This window comes from Juglans microcarpa x Juglans regia, chromosome 5S, assembly GCF_004785595.1.
Source record: "Juglans microcarpa x Juglans regia isolate MS1-56 chromosome 5S, Jm3101_v1.0, whole genome shotgun sequence".
Classification (NCBI taxonomy): Eukaryota; Viridiplantae; Streptophyta; class Magnoliopsida; order Fagales; family Juglandaceae; genus Juglans; species Juglans microcarpa x Juglans regia.
This window is the reverse complement of record NC_054603.1, coordinates 6,473,007-6,486,223: the sequence shown is the minus strand read 5'-3', so window position 1 is coordinate 6,486,223 and position 13,217 is coordinate 6,473,007. Positions and strand designations below refer to the sequence as shown.

At 33.7% G+C, this 13,217-nt stretch overlaps 2 protein-coding genes across 2 annotated transcripts; both read left to right on the top strand.

Moving 5' to 3' along the window:
• Positions 1 to 4,427: 4,427 nt before the first annotated feature.
• LOC121266902 (alpha-farnesene synthase-like) lies at positions 4,428 to 8,063 on the top strand. Its single transcript, XM_041170754.1, has 7 exons — positions 4,428 to 4,682; positions 4,796 to 5,078; positions 5,186 to 5,564; positions 6,058 to 6,276; positions 6,364 to 6,508; positions 6,830 to 7,087; positions 7,534 to 8,063. Exons 1-7 carry the CDS (start codon positions 4,524 to 4,526, stop codon positions 7,813 to 7,815), a joined length of 1,725 nt encoding a protein of 574 aa, XP_041026688.1. The 5' UTR covers positions 4,428 to 4,523; the 3' UTR covers positions 7,816 to 8,063.
• Positions 8,064 to 10,518: 2,455 nt separating this feature from the next.
• On the top strand, positions 10,519 to 12,766 carry LOC121267032 (protein FAR-RED IMPAIRED RESPONSE 1-like). The gene is made up of 3 exons (XM_041170914.1): positions 10,519 to 10,581; positions 10,673 to 10,801; positions 10,892 to 12,766. Exons 1-3 carry the CDS (start codon positions 10,519 to 10,521, stop codon positions 12,764 to 12,766), a joined length of 2,067 nt encoding a protein of 688 aa, XP_041026848.1.
• The last annotated feature ends 451 nt before the right edge of the window (positions 12,767 to 13,217 follow it).

Genomic DNA, 13,217 nt, shown 5'->3' with positions numbered 1-13,217 from the left:
GAGAGCTTTTTAGAGTTTGAGTTTTAGAGTCTAATGGTCGAGAGATTATTCTTTAAGTTTCTTTCGAGGAGGCGGATCTAGATCTAGATCCCAATGAAGAACACCAGTTTTATTGTTTTTCTTTTCAATTTCATTATAAACTAATTTTATTTTCTAGAGCTTTGATGTAGCCTAGCATTGAACATACAACTTATATTCTAAGTTATTTTATTTTTAATATTTCCATGATTGAGTGTTTATTTCTTATTCTTAATGCTTGCAATTTTCTAACTAACTATTATTTGATCTATTGAATCGCAATGAGACGGGGAGGTGATCTGTGATTAGAGCTCTAAGATTAAGTACCATTAGTTGAGTGAAAGTTGAGATGCTTTATCGCGACTAGTCATGTAATTTTCAAGAAAAATTCAAAAAATTTAATGAGTCTCTAATTAATTAAATTCACATAGAAATATGAAGTTATTAATTAAAGATATTTTTGATATTATTCGAGAGAAAGTATTGAATAGTTAAGATTTTTTTTTTTATCAACTTGAGATTATTGAGTTTATATAACAAGGAATAATAAGTTGTGTGGGATTTGATAGGTGAAATCAAATGATCTAGATCTATTCTTATTATTTTTAAAATCTTAATTTTAATGCTCTTTTATTCAGTTTTATTTAGATAATCTATTTTTCAAATTTTGATTTTTCAAATAATAATTAATTAAATCAATTTTAATACTTAATAGCATAATTATTTCCTGTAAATTCAGTATCGGTTTTATTCAAAATCTTTTACTACTTATTATAATTATTTGCACTTACATATATTTTATGCGAACACAATTCTCATACGGTTAATACGGATTGATCGGTCCCTATTCCCAACATGATATTCATAGAAACCATGAGTCCCGCACGTAACACCAAGTACCTAGCTAGCTAGACAGCAACAGCATACATACATATATATATATATATGTATAGAGAGAGAATATCTTCCCACAGCTAGCTCTTAATTATAATATGTTCTGTAAAATGCATGGAAAATTAAGTACTTAACTGCGTGCTTAATTATAAGTTCTGCCTAGTTAATTCTTAGGTTAATAATCAATTTTTTCTTTTCAAACTTTTATTTTAAGCCAAATAAAAAAAAACTATTAGTTTTTCAGGGAAAAAAAAAAAAAAAAAAACAAAAAAAAACTGGAAGCTGGGGGCCATGGCGGCTTTGGAAACATGCATTTTTAGGAACATTAATTGATGTGGACTCGATCGATCGAGTTCGAAGATGCAAAAAATGGATCAGCATCTTTGTGGTCCATGAGCGCTGAATTTCCAGGACTTTTACTAGTTTAGGGACGACCTTCCTGCTCTATCTGCCACAAATTAACAAATATCAGAGAGACCAGATATCTGAATCGGAGTTGTACGTACATTTGCATGTATCACGTTGGAATCCCATTCCCGTATTAAATAATTAATAAATAAAAGACTAGATCAGTTACCGCATGAAGAATCATGTGTTAATTTATTTACGGTTATATTCTACATTTTTATATATTATATATGTTTATATAATCTGATGTGAATTGTCTGATCAAGACGACAATTTTAGATTATTAATTAAAATGCATTAAAAATAAATTAATCTAAATGTTAGAGTTGTGTATATAATCATGTTATTAATATTTGTCAATCTAAACAACCGACAGATCATAATTTATGAATCGGGCTATTCTATCGTCTAGAGTAATCCGCTAATTAATTGTATTGCTTTTGATTTTTAGTTTTTTTTTCATATTATTTTAATATTTAAAAAAAAATTACAATACACTTAAAAAACGAAGTTACGTACGCATGAAGCACGACCAGTTCCGTCACCACAGAGGCTTTGACTACGTATAACGTAGTCACTGTCGTCGATGATGACTTCACTTGGGGGTTTGGGTTGGGGGAGTCGGGGACCTTTTAGGTCTGGTCTTTCCGGTCCCCATATAAATTATTGATACTGTACGCAGTGAATCACGTGGAGGCCTTTAATAGGCTTCGTTTGGTTTCTTAAGTACTCTCAACTCATCTCAACTTATTATTATAATTTTTTTAAATTTCAATACAAAATATAATAAACAATTCAACTTTTTCAAATCTCAAAATAATAATAATATTAAAAAATAATATTTTAATAATATTTTATCATCTCAACTCAACTCAATTCAACTCATTTTAACATCCAAACACACTCTAAGTTTACGTACACGACATCATATACATTACATAATTCGATTTATAAAATTAAAATTTTAAAATTAAGTTTCAAATTGAATAATGTATAATGTAAAAGCGTTTAAATAGAATACGTATACATATATATATATATATGTATATGCTATGCATTTTATTGTTTATTATTGTGAAAAAAAAAACATAGAATAGATCTAGCTAATTAGTTCATTCCATACCCATTTAATGTATAGCAAAAAATTTATCATAAGTGATAAATTGGTCATAAAAACCATATCATATTTCTAGCTTGTCCATGCATGTTTTTTATGAAGAAATAACCAATTAAAGAGACTTGAGAGACGACACGTATATTTACAAGAATTAAATTGATTTAGATTTTTAAAAATATCCTACGCGTATATTTATACTTATAAAAGCCTCAGAGGCCAAATTTTTGCAGTTTTTTTTTAACTTATAATCTCCAAATGTTCAACTTTTTTGTGGCTTTAAATGCACATAAATATAATATAATCTTTTATAGATTTTGAAATATTATAAATGAGTAATCTCTTGGATTAGGGAAAAATTGAGAAATCTTTTTCATACTTTTATAGAGACATAAAAAATTTTAGTTGAATTTTCACGTGAGTTATTATATTTTTAAAAATAATTTTCAACTTTTTGAGGGATAAAAATACTTTTCAATTTTATCCGAAATTAAATATTTTTTCTAAAACAAATTAGAATGTCAAGGGATTACAGTGAGAATTTCTTTTGAATGATGATTTAGGTCTCGTTTGAATGTTGAGTTGAGTTAAGTTGTTTATGAATAACAATGAGTTGAGATGGTACAGTGAGTTTTGTGAGGCTTAAGTAAGATGAGTTTAGATGTGTTTGAATGTCAAGATGAATTTAGATGTATTTATGAGAAATTAAAAAAGATTATGAGTCCCGAATATAAAGAAGTGCTAAGTTAAAAAAAAAAAATTTTAGGTCCCACGTGTAAAAATTTTTTAAGTTAAGATGAATTTAATGATTTAAAAAATTTAGTGTTTAGATTTTAGACTCAACTAGACTACGTTTAGATGTTGAACTGAGATGAGTTGAGTTGAGTTTAGATGATAAAATATTGTTAGAATATTAAGTCGGAGTCGGAGTTGGAGCTCCAAGAAGCTCCGATTCTGACTCCGAAATTTTTTTTACTGTACACTTGCGCTCGAGCGAGGTGTCGAGCGCAAGTCGAGCACACGTTGTATTGAACATTGGCTCGATCGACATGTCGAGCGGAAGTCGAGCGAATCTCTTCCAGAGAGGTTCGCTCGAGCGACATGTCGAGCGGAAGTCGAGCGAACCTCTCTGAAAGAGTTCCGCTCGAGCGTCACGTCGAGCGCACGTCGAGCTCCGATCTTAGGTCGGAGCTCCGATAGGAGGTCGGAGCTCCGACCTCCGATCGGAGTCGGACTCCGACTCCAATTCGGAGTCGGAGTCGGAGTCGTAGCTCCAATTTGGCTCCGACTCTTGTCGGAGTCGGAGGTCGAAAATGAGCACTCCAACTCCGTCGGAGTCGGAGCCCAGCCCTATATATGACTGCAAATATACGTACGTACTGTAAGGTATATTTTTTCTATTACAAATGTATTCCTGGCTTTTGATATATTAAATATGATATTCATAGAACAATAAACATGATAAATATAAAAATAATTATGATTATAATTAAAGAAGTGTTATGTTTATAAATTGATTTTATAAAAATAAATTAATTAACTGATATGACTTGATGTGATATATTAAATCTAATTACTTTATAATAAAAGTAGTTTTACAATATAACATATTTCATTAAGGTATGTTATTAGTTTGTAGGTTTAAATTCGTAAGATGTCTTTGTGATTAAAATATTTATATTATAATTATATTTAAAATAGTTACAACTCATTATATTAAAATTATAATAAGGCACGCATTAATTGCTCCATTCGTTATAAGACATATTTGACATGTTGTATAAAATAATAATAATTTTATTATAAATGAAAAAATAATATTAATTTTAATTGTTTCAAAACATTAAACAATCAATATAAAGTGGACGTACGTAGATGTGTTAGTCGTTGTAATTGCTTGCGGGGCTAGTTTATAATTTGTCATTTTGTGTCCCGTTGCCTTATATAAAGCTCTCTCATGAGCTACAAATTTCTCCACATCCAACACCACCCGCTATATAGCTCAGCGTTGCTATCTTAACGTTAACTTTGCTAGTTTCTTCATTGGCTAGCTAACCAGCCTTTTTTTCTTTTCAAGTACTCGATCATTATGGACTGTAAGAAACCAGTGCTGCAAGACGAGCAGCAAACCTTACAATTTCAGATGAAATCTGAAGCTTTTAATATAATACATCAAAGACGGTCTGCCAATTACGAACCAAATATATGGCAATGCGATTTCCTGGAATCACTTGATAGCATTTACGATGTTAGAATCCTAATTCCCACCCACATTATATTCATTAATTATATGAGGAAGTTCCATATACATTGTTTCCTATATATATTGAGATTATATTCGGATGTTTTTTGTTTTTGCAGGAACCGGAATGTAAAAAACGTGCAGAGAAGTTAATAGAAGATGTAAGATCAGTTATATTTGGAAAAGCTGTAGAACTTGACTCCCTGGCTCAGTTGGAGCTGATTGACAGCTTGGAAAAGTTGGGTTTAGCCGGTCACTTTGAAGTGGAAATCAAGGAGGCGCTAGGAATCATAGCAATATCCATGAAGCAGAAAAATGGGAATCTTAATGGAGATGATGATCTCTACGCTACTGCTCTGTGCTTTAAGCTTCTCCGGCAGCATGGCTATGATGTTTCACAAGGTATAATATTCAGAGTACAACGTAGTACTATTTAAGATAATATATATTATTATTTCCAAATCCTGCTCATATCTAACTTCAATGAATTATATGTTAAACCATATCAGATATGTTTAGCAACTTCATGGATGCAAATACGGGAGCATTCATCAGGAAAAGCAAACACGAAAATATCAAAGGAATGCTGGAGCTCTTGGAGGCCTCACATGTAGCGTTAGAAGGTGAAAACTTTCTGGATGTGGCTAGAGAATTCTCAACCACAACTCTCGAAGAAACCCTTTCAAATTTAGACGGTTTCCTTGCGAAGCAGGTGATCCATGCATTGGAGCTTCCCTCACAAAAGAGGGTGCAATGGTTTGACGTCAAATGGCACATCGGTGTCAAAGAAAAACACAGGGACATGAACTCTATTTTGCTTGAACTTGCTAAACTTAATTTTAACATAGTTCAAGCCACGCTCCAAAAAGACCTAAGGGAACTATCCAGGTAACTGAGGCCCCTTTTAAATGTCGAGATATGAAAATTTTATAAATAGTAATAAGATGGTTTGTGAATAGTGATGAAATAGTTTAAATTAAGATATTTTATTGAGTCTTGAGAAATGAGAGAAAAATATTGAACAAAAATATTATAAAATTGAAATATTGTTATAATATATTTTTTTAATATTATTTTTATTTTGTAATTTGAAAAAATTAAATTATTTTTTATTTTTTATTTAAAACTTTGAAAAATTTATAATGATCAAGTAATAATTAAAAAAAATAGTTAAATATTTAAAATTAAAAAATGTTTGTTTTTAATGTTATTTGAGAAGGAAATAAGCTGATGATATGAAGAAAAATGAGATGAATTATGAAACGGGTCTAAATGAAAGTATATGAATAACTGATGTGACGTCCTCGCAGTCGATACATTGTACCATAAAGATCAAATTAATGATATGTTTTTTATTTTAATTTTTTATGTGAGTTTTTAGGTGGTGGAGGAATCTGGGTCTCGCGGAGAATTTGACTTTTGCAAGAGATAGACTTGTCGAAAGTTTCGTCTGCTCGGTGGGCCTTGCGCACGAACCTCAGCACAGCTGTTTCAGAAAATGGCTAACAAAAGCCATTAATTTTATACTGATAATTGATGATGTCTATGACGTTTATGGCGTATTGGAAGAACTCGAAATCTTCACCATTGCCGTAAATATGTTAGTGTTGCAGCATATTACAATCCCAGAGGTTTTCTAAATTCTTAGAACCTAAAGAATTCTAATCAACATGTTAAACAAATTCAGGTGGGATGTCAGTGAAACTAAAATGCTTCCGGAGTGCATGCAGATTTGTTTCCTAGCACTCTACAATACGACAGATGATTTCGTCAATGAAATCCAAAGAGAGAAGGGTTGGGACCAGTTATTACCAGTACATGTAAAGAAAGTGGTAAGTACACATCCATTAATTTCCTATCACGATGAATACATGAAGGCTGCGTTTGGATCTGTATTGATATGTGAGTTGTAATATTTTATAAGTCTCATTGAGATATGTTTAAATGTAAATAGGTTAAGATATTTAATTAAATATATGAATTATGTTGAGATGTTATAGAAAGTTAAAAAAAATAGTGGATTCTATAAATGATTGGTTTGAGATAAATTGAAGTAAGTTTGGGTTCCGAACATAGCTAAAGATCATCGTTGGTAGATTTTTTTTTTTTTAATGTTGTTTTGGGTGAAAGTATTTTCTTCTTTTGTTTAATAGTGGACAGATTTTTGTAACGCATTATATGTGGAAGCAAAGTGGTACACCACGGGCTACACTCCATCCCTACAGGAATATCTAAGCAACGCATGGATTTCATCATCCGGCTCTGTGTTGTTTGCCTATGCGTTTTTCTGTCTAGAGCATAATAAAGTCAAGAAAGCTGAGGAATACGAGAATTTCATGGAGAAAAGCAAGGACCTCCTGTATAATATATCTGTCATAGTTCGACTCTGCAATGATCTGGGAACTTCATCGGTAACTACTCATATGTCCATTAAATCTAGAAAAAAAAAATGAAAACCTTTAAATATGATTGAATATTGGCTTGTTGTCCATGTGGAATCACATCTTTTTCAAAAAACTTAGCTGATGGGAACTAGAAGGCGTAATTTTAATTATTTTAATTATATTCTTAACACTTTCCCTCAGATGTGGGCCAGACTCCTCCTTAATGAGTGGGCTTAAGATGTAAAATATTTAATTAAATGAGATAGAGTGTAGAGTAAATATTTGAACTCATGAACTGATCTATTCTGATATCATGTTGAATAATCAATATTTATCCTAAAAGCTTAAGTTGATGGAAATTGAAAATGGTAGATTTAATTAATTATATTCTTAACATGAGTCCGATAGTGCTCATAATTGTAAATTTATTGAAGTACTTTTGCTACTTGCAATATATAACTAATTTAAAACAGGCCGAAGTTGAAAGAGGAGATGCTCCATCATCAATCGTATGTTATATGAGAGAGAAGAATGTTTCAGAGGAAATGGCTCGGAAGCATATCAAAGGCATGATAGACGAAAGCTGGAAGAAACTAAACGGGGAATGCTTAACGCAGATGCCCATGCAGCTCATGCAAACATTTGTGAATATCGCACGTGTGGTGGAGGGCCTTTATCACAAAGGAGATGGGTTTGGTGTTCAAGATGGAGACAAGCGGAACAAAATCAAGTCCTTGCTACTTGAGCCTCTCTGATGCTCGATCTAGTACTTGAATTGAAATCTCATGCATGTTATATATAGGAACAAACATCCTGGCTATAACGCTTTGGATTAAACATACTTAGAATCTAAATAAAGATGGTTTTGTGCGTGCCCTTGTCTCTGTCATTTAAATAAAGATAATTAGGGTCATTTTAGTTTGTGATCTTTGATAAAAGTACCGATCCATCTGTGTTAGTTTTCTCATGTGAGTTCACAAATATAATCTGTTGTTTAAAAATAGATGTACTCGATCTGGCAATATGAGTACTAGAAACTCTTCTTGAGCTTGCTTTTTTATTTCTTGCTTTTTACAAGATTATATAAATTTGCTATTTATCCATTCTAAAAGTTTAAATTAATGGAAAAATATAGATTTTGTTATTTATTTTATATGGACTTAACCCTCTCCCTTACATGTGAGTGAGACCTCTCTCTTAATAAGTCCAACACAAAGAATATTTAACTAAATGGAATAAGTTAATTAGTGAAAAATCAGAATTCGAATTGATTAAGAATTCAAGTCTATTCTAATAACATATAAAATTATCACTTATCACAAAAACTTCAACAAATAAAAATAATTAAATTTCATTATTTATTTTATATATGTTTAACCTTGAGTCCGACTCTCGGAATGACAAACGGTATAACTTGATACCTAGAATGGTACCCTTATCGATAGTAAAATTGTATTTTTTTTTCAAATTTTTTTTTAATATTTTTAAATACTTTTAAAAAATTTTAAAAAATAGAAATTTATTAATAATTTATTTCTTAACTATTAAATTAAATAAAAACATAGTATCAGTCAAAATCAAAATGAGAGGCACCATTCTTGGCCCCCTATTAATTTTTTTTTTCCTCAGATGGTGCCCTATTAATGAATCAGTACTGCTACAGGTACCCGTCTTCGGGTACCCGTAGCGGAATCACTGATGTGGCCATGCCACGTCAACGATTATTATATTAAAAAAAAAAAAAAACAAAAAGGGCGGAAAGGCCTCGTTTCAGAGCGCCATTTTGATTTCAGAAACCATTTTTGCCGAGCCAAATGTTGTGGGTTCATCGTTCTCCAGATTGTTCCGAAACCATTTTGCGCTGAAAGGGAAAATCCGTTCGTCGATCTTCATCGCGTTCAAGTGAGTGCCGTCGGACCCAGAAACCATTTTGGGCTCTGAGAAAAAGAAAAGCAGGTTCGTCTTCTTCGTTGTGAAGGTGCCTCTGGTTTATGGTTTATTTTTTTTTTCTTCATCTTTGGCATCACTGGCTCCATCACCGTCTACTGGTACTGGTATTCCTCTTGGGTGTCTGAAGAAACGAGACCCAATGATGCACAGTAGATATGGGCTTGCTCTGTCTCAAGAAATGCTAGTCTGAACAGCAGCCGATCTTCTTCTTTCTTCTTTATCATAAATAAATAGAACATAAATAAATAGAACACCTACGGAGATTGAATGTAATGTTTTCTTTGTTATAAATTTTGTTGTCACATTCCTATTGGTGGTTTTCATATTCATTGTTTTTTTGTAGTAGATGTGTTTGTTGTTATGCCACGCTTATGGACGCACAACCATTAACTTCTTCCTTTTGTCTGGAACATGATTATTGGTTCTTAGCTCATATTGTATTGGCCAGCTTGGCCACGTTGATGAAATATGGTAGAATTTGCAAGAGTGGAGTATTTCAAGGGACCTGTATTTTGAAGCTTTAATTTGCAATATGGTTTTGTAAGAATTGCTAATGCATGTTTACTTTTGGGATTGTTAAAAGAAATCATTTTTAATTATCTAATTCAATAATCAGAAAAATATCTCAATTGTTTTTTATTGGTTGGATGGAAAATATGTCAATTTCACATGATTGAAGCTTAATCATCACAAGACTCGAGCCCATGCCCTAACACTTGCAACACTCACCCAAAAACATGGCACACCTCTTATGCATGCAAGTCATAATGCACACGTCTACTGTAATTACCGTCTCATGCACAGTGAAAATTTGTTATTAGCATATATTGTTTGGGCAAATTCCTAATAAGACATTGAATGTCGCTAACTTTAGTATTAGACTACATTAATGCAATCCTCTAAATATTTCTATATTTGACCACAATGGACAAGAATACAAGCCTAATTGCAATTTGCTTTCTCCTCTTGCAAAATCCTTTTTTTATTTTTTATTTTTAAGAAAATCTTAGAGAATGGATGTATTTGCATTATTTCATACTAAAAAGGATTATGAGAATTCTTAAGTGGGACTAGGACTACAAGAGTTACCTTCCCTAACCGAGGTCCGGTTAAGAGTTCCAAGTTCAATTTGTATTCACTCCCGAGTAGAAGTGCAGGGAAGTATGCGCAGTTAAATACTAGAAAATCACACAAAAGATACTCTGCGTGTAAGATTGATACTACCAAGGTGCCTTTCGTATGTGAGAGAATGATTTGGGCCTGACCCTTTTGATTTTCTCCAATGAAATCATCAATAAGTGAGTAAAACTCTTACTTGCAAATAATGACAAGCTTAGCTGTCTAGATGGTCCAGCTTAGCATGCGGAAATTTGAAATTTTATTTGTTCTGTTCTACATATATGCAAGTCATAATGACAATAAGAAGATAAAACTTTGCAGTTTTGTGGCTAAGTATTTTTTTTATGAAGTAATTGATTGTGGAATTATGCAGTTCATCTCTTCTCGGCATGGGAAAAGGGGAAGAATACTCATCTCCTCAAATACCATCTAGCTCAAATCCCCCAACCGCTGTATGTTATATTTTTTTCAATGTTGCTTTATTTCTATGTTGAGTTGATATTTATTTTCAAAATACATAAATAACTTGTGTAATTATGTCAGGATATACCATCAAGTAACCGGTACTTTGTAGATTACACCAGTCCCGATTACTACGGACCACTTCCTGCGTGGGCAATGCCTTTTCCGCCATATCCTGATGGCGGGCAAGATCCAAGAAACATTCAAGTGGTGATTAAATTGGCTTATTGTTTTTTTGTTTGTATAAGTTGGCCCTTTTTTTTAGTTTAATGTCATTGATTTGTCAATTTCACATGGCAGAATGTTAGTGACCCGACTCCTCTCATGACTACATATTCCGCCACGAGTGAAAGAGTTGATATAGAGGAACCACCTAAATGTAGAGAAACTGATATTCCATGTACCTCTGAAAGAGTTGAAGAAAGCAAAGAAGATAGACTAAATTCAGAAGAAACTGAGGATGGGATTGCCGGGACACCACATTTGTCGGATGAAGTTGGTGGTGATCCGATTCAAGAGCCAAGTTCGGGAATGGAGTTTAATACTTTTGAAGAATTAATGGTCTATTATAAGCAGTATGGTAAGAAAAGCGGGTTTGGGGTAATGATAAGAAGGACTGATAAAGGAGATGATGGAACTGTCCGATATGTCACTCTTGGTTGTGCCCGTGGTGGGAAGGCTCGGAATAGGACATTGAATGTCGCTAGACCACGTCCAACAGGAAAGACAGAATGTAAGGCAAAGATTAATGCCTTAAAAGTTGATGGAAATTTCCGGTTGACAACAGTGAATAATACCCATAACCATGACCTTAGTCCAAATAAGGCTCGCTTCTTTCGATGTAATAGAGAAGTGAGTGACTCTGTAAAAAGAGTCCTAGATATAAACGACATGGCTGGTATTCGAATGAATAAGAGTTTCGGATCTCTCGTCGTTGGCGCTGGTGGATTCGAGAACCTCTCATTTTTAGAAAAGGATTGTCGTAATTATATCGACAAGGCAAGACATCTAAGGCTTGGTAAAGGTGGTGCAGGAGCGCTTCAAGAGTATTTTTGTAGAATGCAGTACAAAAATCCTGGTTTCTTTGCACTGATGGATTTGGATGATGAGGGGAGGTTAAGGAATGTCTTCTGGGCAGACCCTCGTAGTAGGGCAGCCTACCAATACTTCGGTGATGTGGTGACATTCGACACTACATACCTGACGAATAGGTATGGGATGCCCTTTGCACCATTTGTTGGTGTAAACCACCATGGGCAATCAATTCTGTTGGGAGCAGGGTTGATTTCCAGTGAGGATACAGAGACTTTTGTCTGGTTATTCCAGACGTGGTTGAAGTGTATGGATGGTATCGCTCCAAAAGCTATTATCACCGATCAAGACAGAGCGATGAAAAATGCAATAGCTATTGTTTTTCCTGGAAGCCGACATCGACTTTGTTTGTGGCATATACTGAAAAAAGTGCCCGAGAAGCTGTCCTCCTATGCTTCGTACAAAAGTGGGATGAAGAATGCATTGATGAAATGTGTGTATGACACGCATACTATTGACAAGTTTGAGAAATCTTGGGATGAGTTAATCGATACTTACCACTTGCATGATAATGTCTGGCTGAAAAGTTTATACACTGAGCGTGAGTATTGGGTGCCGGCTTTCTTGAAAGACTGTTTTTGGGCTGGGATGAGTACAACACAGCGCAGTGAGAGCATGAATGCTTTTTTCGATGGTTACGTTCATGCTAAGACAAACTTGAAAGAGTTTGTCGATCAGTTTGATACTGCGTTGAAAAAAAAAATTGAGAGTGAAAATAACGCGGACTTCCACTCATTTAGCGTTACCATTCCTTGCATATCTAGATCTCCTATCGAAAAGAGATTTCAAGAGTTGTACACAAATGTTAAATTTAGGGAAGTTCAGATGCAACTTACCAGCATTATCGATTTGGATCCAGAGTTACTTAAGAGGGATGGTGCAGTAAAGACCTATCTGGTAGAGGACGAAGTTCGTGTGGAAGAGTTCAGTAAGTTGGTTACGTTTTCTGTGGACTTCAATGAGGAAGATGCAGATGTTAAGTGTTCATGTGGTTTATTTCAGATGAGGGTATACTATGTCGGCACATTCTCGCTGTATTTAAGTGTAACAGGAGAAAATCCCTGCCAGAGAAGTACATTTTAGACCGATGGAGGAAGGATATCAAAAGGAGATACAAGTTAATCGATAGCAGCTATGATGCAGGGGATCAGCGGCCAGATGCTTGCAGATATTCTAGTCTATTAAAATTCTGTTATCAAATGATTACTTATGCACCGGGTTCAATTAAACATACTGAGGATGCGACACATAAGTTACATGCAATGATTGAATTATATAGTGAGAATCAAGAACTTCCATCAATTACCCTCACTGGTTCTAATGTTGGTTGTACTCAAATGACACACTCACTGTGGGTAGTTCAAAACAAGTACTCAGTCCATTGGTTGTCAGAGGGAAAGGCAGACCCCCATCTCTTCGAAGAGCATCCAAGATGGAGAAAGAGATGCGGAAACTTAAAGGAAAGACAAAGAAAGCACCAGTAAACCGGAAACGTAAACAGGTGAATATTATTTTAGCTTTAAAAATATATTTG